This window comes from Channa argus, chromosome 3 (assembly GCF_033026475.1).
Source record: "Channa argus isolate prfri chromosome 3, Channa argus male v1.0, whole genome shotgun sequence".
Classification (NCBI taxonomy): domain Eukaryota; kingdom Metazoa; phylum Chordata; class Actinopteri; order Anabantiformes; family Channidae; genus Channa; species Channa argus.
In genome coordinates this window covers 21362173-21381950 of record NC_090199.1, presented here as the reverse complement: position 1 = coordinate 21381950, position 19778 = coordinate 21362173, and the positions used below count along the sequence as shown (strand labels likewise).

The 19778-nt window shown below is 39.0% G+C and overlaps 3 protein-coding genes across 10 annotated transcripts in view; all 3 read left to right on the top strand.

Annotated features, from left to right (window-relative positions):
• Positions 1-378, top strand: part of LOC137123696 (complement C3-like) — a 44691-nt gene extending 44313 nt beyond the window's left edge. For 5 of the 7 annotated variants that reach the window (XM_067497812.1, XM_067497811.1, XM_067497814.1 and 2 more), the window contains one exon: positions 118-378. In XM_067497812.1, coding sequence (XP_067353913.1) covers positions 118-257 — 140 coding nt within the window. In that variant the 3' untranslated portion in view covers positions 258-378. The remainder of the gene's footprint in view (positions 1-117) is intronic. The other 2 variants (XR_010913875.1, XR_010913876.1) reach the window with 1 other exon arrangement.
• A 1612-nt stretch (positions 379-1990) lies between these two features.
• Positions 1991-5449, top strand: asf1bb (anti-silencing function 1Bb histone chaperone). Its single transcript, XM_067497848.1, has 4 exons — positions 1991-2323; positions 3162-3277; positions 3416-3592; positions 4304-5449. The coding sequence occupies exons 1-4, from the start codon at positions 2215-2217 to the stop codon at positions 4499-4501; spliced, it is 600 nt and encodes a 199-aa protein (XP_067353949.1). The 5' UTR covers positions 1991-2214; the 3' UTR covers positions 4502-5449.
• A 1363-nt stretch (positions 5450-6812) lies between these two features.
• On the top strand, positions 6813-19093 carry prkacab (protein kinase, cAMP-dependent, catalytic, alpha, genome duplicate b). Of its 2 annotated transcripts, XM_067497846.1 has the most exons (11): positions 6825-7674; positions 10762-10823; positions 11880-12008; positions 13183-13281; positions 14594-14676; positions 14910-15036; positions 15658-15753; positions 16013-16135; positions 16832-16891; positions 16997-17101; positions 17189-19093. In XM_067497846.1, the coding sequence occupies exons 1-11, from the start codon at positions 7629-7631 to the stop codon at positions 17312-17314; spliced, it is 1056 nt and encodes a 351-aa protein (XP_067353947.1). In that variant the 5' UTR covers positions 6825-7628; the 3' UTR covers positions 17315-19093. The 2 variants fall into 2 exon arrangements, with proteins under 2 accessions (XP_067353948.1, XP_067353947.1); XM_067497847.1 differs by lacking the exon at positions 13183-13281 and having other exon boundaries at positions 6813-7674.
• Positions 19094-19778: the final 685 nt, after the last annotated feature.

Sequence of the window (19778 nt, the reverse complement as noted above, 5' to 3'; positions counted from 1 at the left end):
TTAAGTGAAGATCAGATCACGTTTCATGACAAAAAATAGGAAATTGCAAACTACTTTTTCTTGCGACTGTATTATTGCAAAAACATCCATAGTATTTTCCCACTTTGCCCTCCCTAGGTATCAGTATGTGCTCGGTGAAAGAACCTGGATTGAGTACTGGCCAACGCAAGAAGAGTGCCAGACTAATGATCACAGGCATACCTGTCTGGGGATGGAGGATCTGGTTGACCAGCTCACAGTTTTTGGATGTCTGCTAAAGTAAAAACAAACAAAAAAATCATTTATTGATTTGCTTTATTTCTGCATTACTCTCATGACAAACAAGTTGTGCAAAAGTCATGATGATACATCCCGTTGATTAAAATGTAATGGTCCTACTGTGTGTGTCTCCTAAAATGTATTTAATATGGATATCTAGATGCAGCTTAAAGTTTTAGTACACTTTTACTTAAAAGAGAAAATCACGATTTTGTTTGAAAGAGATGACAAAAGTATTTAGTATCTGCTATTCTCTGGGCCATTATAATAAAGCAGACATGTTTCTTTGGATTTTAAATGTAACATCATTATGAAATTAAATGAAAATGACATAGGCAAAAATAATGGGACCATTGAGCACTTTTTAAACTTTCTGACTGATTATAAGTTAGATATATCAGTAATATTAAGTGGAGTTCATTTGGGTTAAAAAGATCTACAATAAGCAGTAGTTTTGATCAGTAATTTTGTTTACACATTATTTAACCTTTTTTTCCTTTAGGCTTAACTCCTGAAAATGTATTTGAAAGGGGCAAAAACTTCCTTCTATTGGTGGGGTGGTCCCTCAAGCCCCCCTTACAAATGTAATCTGGCTCCACCACTGAGTTTGTTTTGTTTTTTTATGTAGTCCTCATGACAAGTTCATATGTACGAATACCCCCAACTGCACTGGATGACATTATATTGCACGATTTATTCAAACTGCAAATACCATCCCCGTTCTTTCAATGGGGGGCTGCCGCAATAATCTTGGTTAGGGCCCCAGATAGCCTACGACCGCATGATAAATGAAACATGGCCGCATGATAATGATCCTCGAATTGTTTTACTATAGGTTATGGACTACTGCTTGTTTTGCCCAACACAAAAAAGTGAACACACTTTGGTATTTTCTATTGTGAGGGTAGTAAATCAAAACAGGCCAGGGCCCCCATCACATATTGTTTATTTAATTCCATTATAACTTAAGTAAGACACAGTGAGCTTTGACTAAGTGTTGTTACCGATGTTCGCCACAAGAGGGAGACACCCTTATGCTAACGTTTCTGTCGGGAATGTACAGGCAGCGACAACACACTCATATAGCGCTGAGACGGGCACAAGGCAACAGAATTTAAAAATTTTAATAAATCAAAATTGAATGCAGCAGCATGCAACACTGTAAATTGGAGTCTGCCAATAAACAGAAAAGGCAGAAATAAGAAGAAAAATTATAACAGACAGGTGAGCGGGCTTTTAAAAAATAAACTGTAGAAGTTCATATTTATCTTATATGTTGGATAATGAAGGGAGAAGGGGAAAACTGGCAAAAAGGCTTTAATTAAGAGACTTACAGACATTGAAACTAAAGGTTTGTTACAAATAGGACATCGGAATTTGAACAGTATGTTCCACATAAACATCTGTCTGGACATTGTAGTAGTAGGCAGAAATTGGAGACAGTTTAAACATGTTATGTTCAAGTGCATGAGATACATAACAAAGAGTGGATATGATGGGTGATTTCAGAAAGCAAAGAGTGTCATGAGTAGGTTAAAAAAATACTGCATTCTGGGCAGAAGGCTTTGAGCAACTTCTTAAGAAGATCTGTTCTGATCATCAGAGTATTTAAATAGAAATAAATTAAAATAGAAAGAAAGCGATTCCAGATGATGGCAGCAATGCAAAATTTGGGAAGCCGGCTGACAAAATGAAGAAGAAGAAGAAGACGACGACGACGACGACGAAGAAGAAGAAGAAGGTCGTGACATACTTCCGCTTTGGCACAGAAGCCGGCGGGTTATGCTGGTGCTGTTGATGAATAAAGGAATTAAACTTGAATTCGAGCCACTGAAGAAAAACACCGTGAAAACGTTTGTGACAACCCGGAAACTCATAAATAAAGTTGTATTCCTTGTTCGCGCAAGACTAAACCTAATTCGTGTTCGAGGTTGAGGTGCCTCGGAATATACCGCTATGGCCAAGGTACAAGTGTTGAATGTCGCGGTACTGGACAACCCAAGTCCATTTCGAAACCCGTTTCAGTTCGAAATCACGTTTGAATGCATGGAAGATTTACCTGAAGGTGGGTGACATTATTGTTTCAGCTTATGTGTAATACCAGTTACATTGCTATTTGATGCATGTTAACGTTAAGTTTAGCTAACTTTATAGAATACGTGTTGTATTTGCGCAAATCTAAGACTACGCGGCAATTTATACACTTAGGGTCAATTGGGCTTTAAGTAAGTAATAAGCTCGTTGCTTTGTTGGAGTTGCTCGTGCTAGTTAGTTTGAATTCATTTAATTTTGAAAGTTATTGAAAATTGGCGCTGGCGCGTTTGTGCTTATTGCCCCGCCTCCTGTCGGCAGTGATTGGTTCAGAGGCGTTCTATGGTGTTTGTCGTCAAAACTGATTGGTTAATCACGTTTTTTTTTTACCGTAGTAACTGACCAGCCCAGTAAGTTACCGCGAACAGGGGAGAGGGACAACAGAGGAGCAGAAACATTATTGCAACTAAGCCTAAAACTCAGCCCGGTGTAAACAGATGTTTGTTTTCGTTAATTGATTAGACACAAGCCATGCTTTTATCAGAAACCGAAGCTCTTTATTTGTGCCAATTGTGCCATCATCAATTTTTTTATGATTCCAAACATAACAAACACCAACAAAATAAAGTAATAAAATAATATGAAATATTTATTTGATATTTATTTGTATTGCCATTGTACAGAATATTGGTACAATCAAATGAAATTGTTTTTTCTTACAGTAAGCAAGTCTCATGCTTTTATTCCTGCATTTTAATTAGAACTCTTATGATTATTATTATATATATATATATATATATATATATATATATTCCGGTTGGACATGTGCCTTGAACTATGTAGCCAAGTCTTATACTTTTTTGTGCGGTCAGATTTGGAGTGGAAGATCATCTATGTAGGTTCGGCTGAGAGTGAGGAATACGACCAGGTTCTGGACTCTGTACTAGTTGGCCCAGTACCAGCTGGCAGACACATGTTTGTCTTTCAGGTGAGTAAGCTGTAATCATGTGAGACATCTCTTCTCATTTAAAAGACATGTTGCTAAATGTTTTTGATTTCCTGGCACGTTTATTTATTGTTATTGGATCTAATTTTTCCTGTCCTTGTTTCCTGTCTGTATCATCAGGCTGATGCTCCAAACACAGGGCTTATTCCAGAGAGTGATGCAGTGGGTGTTACTGTAGTTCTTATAACCTGCACCTACCGGGGACAGGAGTTCATTCGAATTGGATACTATGTCAACAATGAATATACTGACCCTGAACTACGGGAAAACCCACCTCTCAAACCAGTCTACACTCAGGTATTGCAAACAAAGACAGATTCGAAAAAGACAGTGACTGTTGATTTCCATCAAACTGTTCAAAGCTATCTGTACATACTGAACTGCATTATAAAACGGATCTCAGTGCTTAATCTTTATGCAATTTGAAGAAAAATACTGCATTGCCTGAGATTCAGTTAGTATAAATAGATGTACAGTACATAGGGTATTCTTGTGAAAAGGCAATTAAAATCTGAATACTGCTGCCCTCTGGTGCTGCTGTTACAAACAACAAAATGACAAAATCTGCTTTGAGTTTTAAAATTAAATCAAAGGGCACAATCAATCCTTTGGCTCGGGAAGTAGAGCAGTTGTCCCCCTTTCCCAGGGTTGTTGGTTAAATTCCTAGCTCCTCCTTTCACATGCTGAATTGTCCTTTGGCTAGACAATGAACCCCCACCTCAGTTGCTCTCGGTGAGAGCAGGCCAGATGCATAGCAGCTTCCCCATTGGTGTGTGAGTTGTTTAGATGTCAAACTGTAAAGAAATTTACAATAGTTAAACCGTAGAAACATCACTATGTATAAATAATATTTAGCTTCTAGGTCTTTAAATTGGTAAGTTATATGGTAAGTTTTGCTTTTGTTGTAGGGAATTGCAGCAAACATCTCCTCTTTTCTGTTGCTAGAGGGAGGTCGACAAAAAAATGTAATGCTAGTGTTGAAATTTCTCCTTGCTTTTATCCCCTCAGCTCCAGAGGAACATTTTAGCCTCCAACCCTCGTGTCACCCGCTTCCATATCAACTGGGAGGGCTTGGCAGACAAGATGGAGGACAGTGAAAATGTTGACCCGTCCCCTAACATCAGCGGCATGCTCCCTCCATCCTGTATACCAGGAAAGCTGCCACCTCTTGGACTGATGCCAGACAACTCCATGGACTGCATGTAAGGAAAATTGGATCAACACAGTGGACAAGAAGCCCCTCTTACTGTACTCTCACCCACATATTAAACTCACATTTGGATAAGCAGGCCTTGGAAATATTGATGTAACATGTGGATAAGCACGGACTTGGCACCAGGGATACTTTTTATACAGTATACATGAATGGGATGGATCTGAAATATTTACATTTTTTTCCTCTGGTCTACTCTCTAATGAAGTTCTTGCACAAACACAATTGCCTTATTTTACCATGTCACTGCGGGAGAATTTACAGTAATTATTATGAGGGTGTCTTAACACAGGACTGTCACATCCTCACTGCACTGGCAATTGCAGGTTATAATATAACTGTTATGTTGACCTGTTTGTGGCCCAAACTCTGCTGTTAATTTTGTTCTTAATGGCACAGACCCAAGTCATGACAAGTGCTTTGTATGTCAATGTAGACCAGCTGCTAAAAGAAAAGCATTTCATTGTTCTGAAGGTTTGTGTCATCTGACCTAAACATGTTGCATCTGAGGTGCCAGTGGAAACAAATCTTAGGTTTTAAATATGGGCCATGTTCAGTGGCCTGTTCCAAGAAGATATCTCATGCGGAGTAAAAGTCCTGTATGAGAATCAACCTTGTACTTGCAGGTGTTTCCATGTGTTATCCAGAAACTAATAAGTAAACTCCTCCTTTTTTTATGGCCCCTGTTCAGATTATATTCTGTAAAATGTTGCATAATGTCTGCCTGTAATTATGCAGAAAACATGAAGGAGAAGGTCATGTTGTCAAAGTTGGCCTATTGCAGTCAAGTTGTTCTGAGAATTTAGTCTTACTATAAATGTTTTCCCAGCCCTTACTTTGTCTTGAAAATAAGGAGGCATATTTTCTTTTTTTATTCACTATATATTGTCCTCCTCAGTATTTGTAACAAGTGATGAGGTTAATAAAGTTTGTTTTGTGGACTTTGTGCTGCTTAGTAGTTATCACTACACAGCTTCTTACCACCCAGATTACTGAGGAAGGAAGCACAGCAACAGCAGTGAGACTCTGCATGTGTGTGTGTGTGTTTGCATCAGCCTGCTCTTTCCCCTTCTCTCTCTGGCTCCCACTGGCTTTTCATTTCATTCATAAAATGTAGCAGCATCACTCCACCATTTTCACTCTACCCTCCCGTTGCTAAGCAACTGCAGCACAAAAAGGAGCGGAGCTGTCTGCTGTCATCAATTGTATCTCCTCTTAGATAAGGGACCAACTCCTCTGTCCATCCATCTGTTATCTCTGTCTGCTTCTCACATGTTTGCCCTGTTTACCCAGGTTACAGTACAGGAGTATGTGACTTGCAAAATGATTGGCTCCAAAATCAATATGCAGCACCACCTGTCTATATTAATGTGGCTGCTCTTAGATATGGCCAAATAAATAGTTAGCCAAAAGCAAATTAATCAAACAGTTGCTGGTTTAAACAACTTGAGTGTAGTGTTCTTATCACTTCTGTTTTTGCAGACAAAATAAGCTTTTAAGAAAGACTTCACTTTATACTGGACAGCTTATTTACATATTTCGTTTCAACCAGAAGACTATTTTTGAAAACCTCGACATGAGAGGATGAACCTGACAGTGACAGAGCAGGCACTCCACATATTGCTTACAACGTATTTATTCACTTTCAGAACTTAGTAGTTTGGAGTTTGTGCGTGGTCTCCTATTTAAATTCGTAATTACATTTAGTCAAGCTCAAACTATTACTGAAATTGATATTCAGATGCAAATCTGCGTGAAACACTGTCTTTTGAGCATGCTGCTAATAAGGGGCTCTTGGGCATTTGCTAAGCTCGCCCTGTAGAGGTAATCCAGGTGTGGTGAAAAGATGACACATGCAGCTGGAGAGGATTGTGACTGAGTCTAAGAGGTCGTTATTACTCGGATGAAATGTGGCTATGCGTGTTTTCATCGCCGACTGTTAGAAAACGGTGTCTTATTTCCTGTGAGTGATTCATTCCCCACCAGATACTCTCTTCCCTCCATGCACGGCTGTCTGCGATCTGTTTAGAAGTCCTGCCAGCCAGACCGCGCCGCGCGTGCGCTCAATTCTGACCAACATATCTAAAAATAGCTCGCAGTTGACGTCACTTAGCCAAACAGTATCAGTCGCTTGGCGGCGGGGAGGGGGTGGTAAAGAAAAGGGGAGAGGGATTTTTTTTTTTTTTTTTTGGGAGAGAGAGGGGGGGGGGGCATTCCTGTCAACCGCTCCTCACAGCCAATAGACATCCTCGCATTCACCAAGATTCCCACGGTTCGGCCACGCCAAGCCAATGGAGGAGAGATACCAGAGAAAGTGGGCGCGCCGCGTACGTCGTCGGGAGAAAAATTAACGGTGACGTTCCCCGTGCTTATTTTTTGTAGGGCGGCGGGACGCTGTCGTTGTTGATGGGTTGCAAATGGCCAATCGGAACGCTCTGTGGACCATCGCTGTAGCGAGTTGACCAATCTGTTGCCTGGCTCTAGCTGTCAATCAGCCCCGGTTCTGACGAGTAGGCGGGACGTTCGCTAGGCTGTAGTTCCGTCATCTCGCTCGTCGCCGAGGCTACGGGGGGCCAATGTTGATTTGGACGAATTCCCGTCGTTGTCGGACCCCGCCGATGTTTAATTTTTAAAAGCTGGGTTCGTTAACGAAACGTGACAGGCTTTCACTGAGAATATTGCAACCCCCGCCTTTGGTATTGCTGTTTTTTCGGGTTAGGGGAGAGGTGGGGAGCCGGTGGGGGGCCTCGCTCGCGGGGGCTGCAAGGAGGGACAGAAGACTGGATCCTCCGTGTCCAGGCCAACTGCGCCGAGCTCGGCCTGACGATCCAGCGAAGCCCCAGCCACCGAGATACCAAAACGACAGGTCCCCAGTGGATTTAAGCAAGATATTGTTGACCGGTTGTTGGTGACCGTAGAGTGAGGGAGCCCGCTACACGCTCCTGTCTCGCCGTGGCACCGCATCAGCAGCTGCCAGGGCATTAAAGCTCAAGACCTCGGATGAACGTTTGCTACAGCTGGATTTAGGAAATACTGCTCAGACCTTGTCGAGCTTAGACCGCCTTGAGAAGGCTGCAGGGCGGCCAGAAGCCACGGATCGCCGGTTGACAGGTTGTCATCATGGGCAACGCGCCCACGGCCAGGAAGGGCAGCGAGATGGAAAGCGGTGGGTAGCGTCGCCAATACACATCACTCGTGAGCGGCACCTGCCCTGGTATAGCTACATTAGATGATCAGTCGGCTATTTTAGCTTATATAACATGTCACGTACTGTAAATTAGTGGCCTATTTCTTTCCAATTAAGATCCACTACGTCCATAAGAATTATTTTTGTGCAAACGAATTACCTTGTGCCATGCAAACTCTACAAGAACGTACATTACATATATTTAAATTCACGAGCATAATGCATATATAGGTGAAATAATCTCTCTTATAAATAAGGTTTAACGTTACAGTTTATTATTAGACAATTGAATTCTGTTGACGCTATGATCGGATGAAGCCGGATGAACTGCTGTTTCCATAGCCAACTCACAGTTCTTGCAGCAGAATAGCCAACAACAATGGTAAACTGCAATCATCTCGGCAACTTTACTGTGTTGGATTATTGGCAAGATGACCGCGATCTGTGTCAGAAATTTCCCAAACACTAGGCCTGTTGCTCCAGTTATTTGGAAAGAGATGCTACTGAAAATGTGTGTGTGGGTGAGCTGAACGTGATCTTCGTGGGCACTATTTTGTTTGCTGGCCCCATGGAGGTCTGGTGGTTTGTGTAAGATGGTCTGTGTTTGCTGTACTGTAACTTGATGTGAGTTTACTGTTATTTACTACTGCTGTTGTTTTAGCCAACATGTGAAAAGTACAGATTGGAAGTCACACTTTTGGAGGCAGTGGGGTATAATTGTGTGTTTGTCCCAGTATCATAGTTTTACTTCATTTTTCCAAGCATGTTTTTTCAGTGATTTGAACCCTGGATCTGTGAGAGGAAAGTAGAAAACAATTAAACTCTGTCCTGCATAGTAATAATGTGTCCTTTGTAAGTGTACTACAGAGCTAACTTGGCTATTTTTGCTTCAGCCATTTTGGTTGTCTGTCTACTTAAAGTAAATGAAGTATTTTGTTTCCACGAGGCTAGCAACTAACAAAAGACAGATTTCCTGCCATTCAGTCCCCGATATGAGCTTCAAGCTTAGAAAATACCACACCATATAGCCTTTAAACTTACCCCAGGCTTTAAACTTCACACCCATTGTTTCTTCCGCAGGTTCTTATGTTGCGATAATTGAAGTCTCAAGCCTTAACTATGAGACGTCTAAGGACTCTATCAGAGTTATATTCTCTGCCACAAGAGCCAAATAATACATTATAAACCTTTTTTATGTGGGTTAGTAAACAGACATTTTTAGAGTTGGTGGTGTGCCCTTTTGAAATTACTCTGGTAAAGAATCACCACAGATACTGGTCAGTTATTGTGGCTTATTCTGTTGCTATATCTAAAGTAGCCTGAAAGGGTGAATTCCTTTTCTAAATTAGTCATGTTGTTCTCATTCACCATACAGAGACGAAGCCATACGTCGAATATTCACTACTCATGTTTAGTCAGCCAGCAGTCTGGTTTAGATTATTCATCTGTGCCATAGACTTTCATTGTTGACCAAAAGCAACAAATAAACATCAGCCAGGCACACTGCTTCACTGTGCAGTATATTTTTTTCATTCCAAAATATGTGGTCAAAATAAATATTGTAATTGTGAATCAGTTGAACTCTACCTGAGATCTTGTGTGTGTAGTGTGTAGTTGAGCAGCCAGGTTACCAAAAATGCCACATTTTGAGCATGTGGGGCAATGTTTGTGGAAAATATGTTGACCTGGTGTTTTGGAATGAAGAATCATGTCACTCAGTGGAGCAGTGTGTCTGGTCGATGTGTTATTAATAGCTTTTAGACAACAGTGGAGGTCTATGGCACAGATGAACAAGCTAATCCAGGCTGTAGGCTGCAAATAATATCTAATGTTGGTTTTAGGTTCCGTATGATGACCAGTTATCCTTCAAAATGGTCATTCTGATGAGCAGATGTCTAAAAGTATGTTAATATTTTCAAAAATGATATTGTGCTGTGCATTCTGTGTTGAATGCAAAACCCTGCTCTACTAAATGGCATCACCTAAGCTGTAATGCTAATGTTATTAGCAATACATTACTACAAAGATAGTATTTAACAGTGTAGCTGTATATGATGATATTTCACAAATTAAAAAGACTGTGTATCTTTCTCTGGTCATAATATAAGGTTACTTTTTATTGTATAGTTTGAGAAACTTAGAGATTCACACTAAGGAAATTAGATTTTCATATAAGTGTGCTATGAACACTGAAATTAAAAATGGAACGTATTCAGTCCTATGAAAGTTAATAGACCAAATTAAAGAAGTTCTTACAACAATTTTTCAAAGATTTCAGATGCTGAGAATTTTTTGTTTCTTCATATTGTATCCGCTCCTTTTGTAATAATTCTTTATGGGCAAATGAAAAAGGTTATTTGGAACACTGTGCATTATGTGATCAGAAAGTTAGGATACTGCAATTTGGCCTTATTCCATATTTCTTCAATGCCCAGCGTTTATCCTAGGGGTTTGGGTTTCTGTTGAAGTAGTTGTCACCTATAACTAGCTAGGCCCACATCGGTCAATGTAGCTTGGGTCAAAGTTCACCTAATGTAAACTTTTGTTGGAGTTGGACATTTGTGCAGAGCCACAGCAGTGCACCACATACCCTACAATGGCGAGGTGTGTGCAAAACCTGTTTGTATACATCTTTACAAACTTTGTCACACAGATATGATATCTTTTGTTAGCTGTGGTAGTCGTGAGTAGTTCAGTTTAACATCACGTACTGGACAAACCAGAGTTTAGTCTAACTCAATATAACTGGGTCAGTCCTAGTGGTAGTAGTTACATACCACATTTCAAACACCATGTGTTTGAAACTAGCATGTTCATCTTCATCATACACTTGGACTCTGCACTGTCTGTGAGCTGTGCATACATCAAAGTTCTAAAATGATAAAAAGAGAGCATGTTATTTTTTTTTTAATGTAGTCGAGATGAGACAGCATCAACTACAATTAACTTCAGACTAAAAAATGGAAACAGTCTTATTACTTTTTTCACTCTTAAAACAAACACAGACACACACACACACCTCTAAAGCTTTTCTTCTGTAAACACTGGTTGTTTTATCTTTCACAGTCAAGGAGTTCCTTACTAAAGCCAAAGAGGACTTCCTCAAGAAGTGGGAGAATCCTGCACAGGTTAGTAAGTGCATGTATGTGAGTTCATACTGTAGAATATGACAGAAAGGTGACTTATACAAAACTTTCTTTCATTTTGCATTTGTGTAAAATCAAATATTTATTTATTTATTTATTTATTTTTACCTGCTTCCATGATTAGTAGATGACCTGTATTTCCGGTGTAAAAATGTAGTTTGCTTTAGTGATTGACTAAAACAAAACTCCTAAATATATGAGGTGATGATTTAGTTTTATTGTTCATTGAATTCAATCAATATACTGTACATCCTGTTGCAATGATATGATGATATCGCCTTCCTGTTGAGCAAGTAATTGATTTGAAGGAAATTCTAATTTAACATTGAACATTAAATAGATTACATAATTTTTTATTCTATGTTCTCATATAATAATATGAAGAATATATACATTAGAGGGGGGAAAATTCATACATTTATAAAGTACCATAAGTAAGACACCATGTAAATTTAAGTATAAGTAAGAATATAGTGTACACATATGATATAAATATACTATATACAGTATACATTTGGTCAGGCTTATGAATTTAAATTAGCGGTTGAGATAACCCCAGAATGATGGAACTGATGTGTGTGTGCATTATTTTTAGATGAATACATTGTTCTGGTGTAGCAAACTCCTCGCTGTTATATTCAAAAGAGTACTCCCGATGCCTTTTGTATTAGTTAAAAATAATAATAACACAACTCACATGTAACCACGTGACAGCTCTATTATGGAAATTTTGTATAGATTATTTCAATAAGAATATATTTCTCTGGCTTACCCAGTAGTATAAAATATGAGTGGGATCTATTGATCTATCATTGTATTGTGTTGAATTGTAATGTATTCTATAATTTATGTACAACAAATAAACATCTGTAATGTTAAAATGTATCTCTTAATCATTAGGTACATATGCAAAGCTTACACATATATACAAAAACATACATGATATTAACACAGGCCACATTAAAAATAAGATTTGACATGCTTTACCACCACCACCCATTTTCACAAAAATCAACTAACCCTTTTTGTTTTGTTCAGAACACTGCTTGCCTGGAGCAGTTTGAGAGGTTAAAAACCCTGGGCACGGGCTCATTTGGCCGTGTTATGCTGGTGAGGCATAAAGAAACAGGACAGCATTATGCCATGAAGATCCTCAACAAGCAGAAGGTAAGTTTGGCTCAGCAGTCAGGAGGACATCAGCGGGATGACCGGAGTTTAAACGTGTCTGTCGTCATAGTTATTATTTCTACATGATGGACAAATAAAGTGGAAATGTCCTTGATTTGAAAATTGTACTCTTAAGGCGGGAGAGATTTTTAGGAAATTGTGAAAAAAAAAAAAAATAGCCAGAGCTTATTTTGCATGCTGGTGCAACAAAATAGAGACACTAAGTTAGGTGAAAGTTTAGTTTTTCTTTGAACCTCTTTAAAGCAGCCTGACATTGGCAGCAGTGGCCGAGCTGAGGTTGTCTTTATGCCGGCCAAATCAGAAGTAGAGTAACTTTGGTACTCCATCTACAATAAAGTACAGCTCACATTTTACAAAATATTTCTTATAGATAAATAATTTCATAATTATAAAATGTCTGTTTCGTCTCATTTACGAAAATCAAAGATCTTGATCACATTTATGCAATGAAACTTTACATCTACTATTACTATAACGGTTCTTTTCACTGATTCAGTGAGAAGATACGAAAATGGCTGTAGGTATCAATGCGAGTATGAAAGTAGTTAAGCATGTGTGCTCCGTACATTGGCCTGGCACCTTCATCTGCTATTAGAGTATTTGAATTGCTGTGTATGAGAGGTTTTATATTTATATTCATATTTCAAAAGTTTATTCTTAAATGACATAATCTTGCTGACTGTTGGAAAATAGGTATAATTGTTCATTTTGATGCCACCTGCTCTGATTGTGGACTATATATCCTACTTGTGGTTGTTCCAGCGACTTTTACTGAAGTCAGTTATCTTATGTGAAGACTCACAGGTCATACATCAAGTTTCTTTTGAAGCAGTAGGGAAGTGCCAGGTGAACATAACAACAATTACAAAACGTATTCTCAGTTTTCTATAATTAAAATATTGTCTTATTTGAAGAGCAGTTTTTTGACATTTTTATTATAGCACCATTACTATTAATTTGTATCTTTTTTGGGTGAACAGTTTAATTTCTTGCCACAAAAGTTGTGTGAGCGTGTTAATGTACATGTTAAAAAAAATCAGAGGCTATGCTGCACTGATGAATCAAATGATTCTTATTGCTATGGAAATTATTTTACTTTCAGTTTTCTTACGTAAAATTAGATGGTCATGCTCTGTCTCTCATTGTGTTTTAGGTTGTGAAGCTCAAGCAGATAGAGCACACTCTGAATGAGAAGAGGATTCTTCAGGCTGTCAGCTTTCCGTTTCTGGTGCGGTTAGAGTACTCATTCAAGGTATGCAGAAGTACAGAGTCATCCTCATGGAGTTACAATGAATGAGATTGCTTGAAAATGTGGTGTTCTAGCGGAAATAGTTAAAATTGTCTGACTGGTCAGAATGGCAAGTCTCTCTCCAAATCTTGTAGAAGCAAGTACCAATGCACTGTTACCAGTACTGTTCGATGAATCTGTGTAGATAGCCACATAGACACTCATCTGATTATTGAGTAGCCTACTTTCACTTTTGATACTCTTAGTACACTGCCTTAGTAATCACCGAAAACGCTGTGTGAACATTTTTATCTGTTTGCACCTGAAGCTTTGGGTTATGGAATGTCTGCAAGCAAATGATTTGTTCCTGGAGCTTGTCATTCAGGCAGCACTTCTCCACAGGCTTGGCATTGATTTAACAGGGTACTTACATTATGGTGCTTTTGGATGGCACAGCCCTAAGACTAAACTCGGGTAACAAAAGCCTCCACTTGACAGTAAGCACTTTAAATGACTCATGAAAGACTCATTTGACTGGCTGTGGTCTGCAAGATGTGTATCTGTAGTTTTTTTCAGTATGCCAAGATGTGGGTACACCTCTGTTGATCAGTCAGTAACCAACATAAAACAGTCCTATAAATTATTTGTGTTAAAATTCTCTCTAGCTAATTTCTGTCACAGTAATCTGTCAGTTTGCTTATTATTGATCCCAGTTTTACACCATTTTACAGTTTTGTACCCTGGCTGGTCATGTATGCATGTGCAACAGAAGCACACAAACATTTGTTTCCTTCAATGTTTTAGTCTCACATTCCTTCTTTGTCAGCAGCACTACGTACCTGTAGAGACTAACCCTTCTGATGGCCATACTCCAATTAAGGCCTTATTCAGGTTAAGCTGTTTAGATTCATTGGGACTGACTATCCTTGATGCCTCAAATAAACCAATTAGCAGAATATTCTTGTCCCGTACACAGATGGAAGAGTGAACAACACATATTAGCAGCCTGGTTAGAATTACTCGTCAGTAAGTTCTATTTGATGTATCAGGTTTATTAGGTGTTAACGAAGAAGTAAGACTGAAACCCAACAACCTGATAATATAGAGTTGTTGTTATTTAGCTACAATAAAAAGTCCCAAAAACTTGATTATTAATAGTTGTAGAAATCTAAAACACCTACTGTATGTCAGTGTACCTCAGTAGACAAAGGCTTTTTCATTGGGGCTCTTCAATGGGAGTAACTTCAGTTAGTATAATAAAAAGTTAGCAGATGCATTTATTAGTGCATGTGTGTGCGGTACTGAGTGTCAATAACAAGTCCTCTGTCTTCCCCAGGATAACACTAACCTCTACATGGTGATGGAGTATGTACCAGGTGGAGAGATGTTCTCCCATCTACGGAGAATTGGCAGATTTAGGTTAGTGCTTCTATGTAACCTAGAGTTCACAGCACATATGCACTTTATAGCTGCATACAGGTATGAATTCTGAAGGTCTGTACACTTAAGTTATTCTCTAGTATACTAACCGATTCTCTTTTACTTTGTTTTGCTGTACATTCTTTATTCCACACCCCACTGAACTGTTCTCTCCGTCCATCTCCCTGTGACTGTGTGCGTGTGTACGTGTCCGTGTGTGTACATGTGTACAGTGAGCCTCATGCTCGGTTCTACGCTGCTCAGATTGTTCTGACCTTCGAGTACCTGCATGCTTTGGACCTGATCTACAGAGACCTGAAACCTGAAAACCTGCTCATAGATCAACAGGGCTACATACAGGTAAATAATGCTGATACAGGGGTATAAAAGCTGTTACTTATTAATTACTTAAACGTTAGTTAAGTTGTTAGTTAAATCATAATTTACAGAAAGCACAAACAAGGTCTGAGATAGCCATTATGCATCAATGGGAGGTGAACACCAGTCAACCAGAGATGCTAATACCTCCCTTCTCTTAACTCAATGACTAATGAAATAAGGTAATATAGGTTTAAAAAAAACATTTCAGTCTATTACTGAACATTTGGAACGATGGGACTCAGCAATATTGAATACATGTGTTTACCTCACCCCTGACTCTGTCTTTTAAAAAAAACATAAAATATGCACAAGTACTAATATGGCGGTAGTGGTTGTGGTGTGGACAATTATATGTATTTGATAAAAGGTGTGGTGGCGTATTGGTGCCATCTTGTAGCACAGATTCTGCTGCTCTCTGGTGGTAAACAGTGAAATAACAAGTGATGAATCCCATCAAGTGCTCTTTTCTCTTCTCTCAGCACGTTTATCTGTCTCTCTTTGTTTTGTTTGATCAAAGGCGACTAGGCTCTCTGAGTGCTTTTCTTCTCATGTTCTTTTTGATTGATTTCTTTATTGTTTCCCTTTGGTTTCCTCTCCTAGGTGACAGATTTTGGCTTTGCCAAACGTGTAAAGGGCCGGACCTGGACACTATGTGGCACCCCAGAATATCTGGCCCCAGAAATTATTCTCAGCAAGGTGACCCACCGTTGTTTACTTTTTCCACTTGTCGACCCTGTTTCCTATCAAAACAAGACATTTTGCAGTTAAAGAAAGTTGACATTATTGCCATTATTTCACAAATTTTAATAAAACAAATACTGTCCTGTTTATGCTGGTAACTGGGGTCACACACATTTTCAGTAGGACAAAGAACTCACATGTTTTTTTTAATCCTACCACCAGTACTTGTCAATAAGTGTGTTTTGTATTTTCTCTCTCCTTCTTCATCCACCAGGGGTATAACAAGGCAGTAGACTGGTGGGCACTGGGCGTACTAGTATATGAGATGGCAGCAGGGTACCCACCTTTCTTTGCTGATCAACCCATTCAAATCTATGAAAAGATTGTATCAGGGAAGGTGAGTTTGGTTATCATCACATGTTCTAACACTTATCCTAAAGTGGAGAGGTTCTGTCAAAGCTTCCTGTGAAATTAGAGTCATTAAAAATCACTGGCAGCAAGTAGGGAGAAGGAGCGCTGGGCGGAGCAAATTCAGTTGATTTCAAGTCTGGTGCTAGCACTAGTTTAAGTTGCATTTATTTCGGCTGGAAAGAAATGTTTTAGTGATTTATTGCATGCACATTTCCATGCACACACACAAAGGACAGGCATTTCTGTTTTGGGGTTCAAAGTCAACACCCATTGTTATAAATCTTTTGTATTTTGGACAAGTCTTAGGTTATTTTACTGTTGTGTCCCTGTCCTTCCACATTGCTGTTGCTTTTTTTTTTTTTTTATAGATGTCTTTGCTTTATATGGGCTGAATATGAGTTTGTTCTGATTTCTGATTCATATTTGTAAGAAGCATTAGTTCTGCTGTCCACTCACTGGTGCCTGCTAAAACACTGAAAATAATGATCATAGGAAGCAGAAACACTTGTCTTACACTGTGTCATTCTAAATTAGAGGGAATCAAAGTCTGTAAAGTTTATGTTTGGTGTCAGTCATCAGAATGCAGGCCTAATTATTAACATTGGTTTTTATCGTTCATTTGACCAGATTTTAAACCTTTAATCGAGTGCTGACTCCTTGGTTTTCTTGTCTTCTGTCACAGGTGCGTTTCCCATCTCACTTCAGTTCGGATCTGAAGGATCTCTTAAGGAATTTGCTACAGGTAACAAAAAGTTCAGTCAATTTAATAATAAGGGTTCATTTGTTTTGCTTTATGTAGTCTGAGTTTATTATAATGTATACATGAGAAAAATTTAATTGTGTCCAGGTGGATCTCACAAAACGCTTTGGGAACCTTAAGAATGGGGTCAATGACATCAAGGGGCACAAGTGGTTTGCAACTACTGACTGGATTGCCATCTACCAGAAAAAGGTACATACATATATACTATAATCACTAGATCTGTGACTGTCCTTCTGTAACATTTGCTTACTATCTTTTATTTTCAAATGTGTCCAGGTGGAAGCTCCCTTTGTCCCTAAGTTCAAAGGACCAGGCGACACCAGCAACTTCGACGACTACGAGGAGGAGGAGATCCGTGTCTCCTTCACTGAGAAATGTGCCAAGGAGTTTGCTGAGTTCTAGAGTTAGGGAATGACAGGGGTAGAGAGAAGGATGTAGGGAGAGTCAAAGGTAGGCTGGTCAAGTGGGAGACATAAGGAGAGAGTACTGTCTCCTGTCCAATCACAAGCACCAGCTACAAAAAGAGGGATATTAGGATAGAGAAGGGAGAAAAAGCAAGGAGACTGAAAACCAGCAGTGTTGCCTTTTCTGTTGCATTTTATTTATTGTTCTGTCTTATTTATGGATCCCTTTATAATGATGTGTGCTTCAGATTCATGGGTTTCGGGAACCACACTTAATTAGAGTTGCCTCTACACATTTTTACTCAAGATCTTCCTTTCTCTTTTATTGTGGCATTCATCTTGTATTCACTTATGCGCCACAACATAGAGAAATCCGACAGTCTGTTCTAATCTACAGCAGCCTGTTAGATTTTACATGACGCTCACTGAGTCTTGTTCAAGTCGCGATCTCAGTCTGCACAGGTTTCCTGAAATTAAACTAATAATTGGCTACCTTGCTCTTTATCTTTTGAGCATACAAGGAAAACATTTAATTTGTCATACACATGCACTTTCAGCTCAAAATGCATTTTTTTTTAGCAGGGTTTGTCTTACTTTTCTTTAAATACTGAAAACCTTGACCTTATCATATCATAGACTATTTACTTTAAGTCACTGACGTGATGAGCCAAAAAGGAAAAAAAAAAGATTCTTTGTGTGCTCAAATGAATTTCAGTCAGCGACAGATGACACGTAAGGGAAAAAAGTCAATTAAGTTTACTGTGTAACACCATCTATACTTCTTATCATTGTTGCATAGCTTTGTGCATATATACGTCACTCAATTTTTAAATGTTATTAGATGCTAGTGGCTCCGATGATATCATGTCACGCTAACAGACAAGGATAAGGTAACAGAAATATCTCCGTTTTAATGGTGTTGTTTAGGAACACTATAACATAATGGTATCTCAGGTTTGAACATATCACTAAATAGACATTTTATCAAGATGAAGCATTCGGTTCAGCAGGTAAAGGAGGCGTGTGACACTTGCTTATGATTTAGAGTAGATTTGGGAATTTGAAGTTCTAGTTCAGGAAGAGGAACACAAGGGAATATTAAGAGCTTTGGTTAGCGTCTTCCACAGTTTTCCCCTTCTAAAAGATTTTGGGTTTGCTTACAGCTCTGTTTGGTCCCAAAAGCACTTGCTGTCTCTGCTCAGAGCTAACTTACTAAGCAGGTTGATGTGCATGTTGAACCAACAATTTGGCCATCGCTAACTCCAACCGAAAGAGACCACCTGAGCCAGACTACCAAGGCTATTCATCATTGATCGCAGTCTGGATAGATAGCTTTGGCTTTATGGTCTTCTATAGAAATCGGTTTATTTTCATCTCCCCACCACCTGGCCCTCGCCTCTTATCGTTTGCAAAGTTGGACCACACTCCACGTAACAGTCTTACATGCTACAGCAACTCTTTCCTCGTTTCTGTGTTTAAAACATGAACTGTTTATGTTGTATATGTGATGATGATGATGTAAGAATGATTGACACTCCAATGAAGTAAGGAAAGCTTAGAGCACCTGGAGCTGAATTGAGCTAGTACTGAAAAGAGACAAAAATGTTCTTAGTGCACAACCTGCCTATTTGAAGAATATGACTCATGACACTTCAGGTGTTCAATGCCTACTTAGCTCCTGAGTTATGACGACAGAGTGCTTAAGCAGTGCCCAAAATGGTGGTCATTGTAGAACTTGTTCTTTCTGAATTCATGAAATAAAACCAAGTGACACTAGTGTCTGTTTCAAACATTAAAATGCCTTCTTTAAAGCTGTATCTTAATATGCCACCATTATGAAGATTTTCTAATTTGGTTCTTACAGGCACCTTGGTGTTTTTCCTCATCATTTCACATCAAATACAGTTCAAATTACAGCAAAATAATATTTTTTTCTCAGAATTACACATTTGTGATGTGTAGTTCTGTGTGTGTATCATTTGTTATATGAAACAATGTTTAAACTGACCTAACATGGAGCTATTTGCACGTGGGCTAAACGATCTGTTCTACATTATTTTGCAGTCCATAAAGTCCAATGCCTATGGTTGAATTAACCTGCTAAGGGGCTCCAGGACCCTACTGAGACACTGTCCCTCCTGCTCTCTGTACATTGTGTAAAGTATTACTATGCTGGAATGTGATATGGCCTAGGGTTCACTGTTTGGGTAGTTTGATTCAAATGAAAATGAATTTCGGAATATGCTGCGTGTAAGCACAGGATCAGCTGAATTAATGAAGGTCTCAAGAGGCCACTCTAGTTATGTAGTTTTTCACCTCCATAAACTGTGAGATACAAGACAGCAGAGGGCGAAATATCATCAGTCTCTATTGTGACTCAACATTACATAACGTGATATAGTGATTCTGTATGACATATTCCCAAATAAAGTTAGAATTAATCAAATTGCCACCTACTGATA

Coding starts and splice junctions, on each gene's coding strand:
- asf1bb (XM_067497848.1), top strand. CDS start 2,215: ATGGCCAAGGTACAAGTGTTGAATGTCGCGGTACTGGACAACCCAAGT. Junction 2,324..3,161: donor CATGGAAGATTTACCTGAAG/GTGGGTGACATT, acceptor TTGTGCGGTCAG/ATTTGGAGTGGAAGATCATC. Junction 3,278..3,415: donor GACACATGTTTGTCTTTCAG/GTGAGTAAGCTG, acceptor CTGTATCATCAG/GCTGATGCTCCAAACACAGG.
- prkacab (XM_067497846.1), top strand. CDS start 7,629: ATGGGCAACGCGCCCACGGCCAGGAAGGGCAGCGAGATGGAAAGCG. Junction 10,824..11,879: donor AGTGGGAGAATCCTGCACAG/GTTAGTAAGTGC, acceptor TGTTTTGTTCAG/AACACTGCTTGCCTGGAGCA. Junction 16,136..16,831: donor AAAAGATTGTATCAGGGAAG/GTGAGTTTGGTT, acceptor CTTCTGTCACAG/GTGCGTTTCCCATCTCACTT.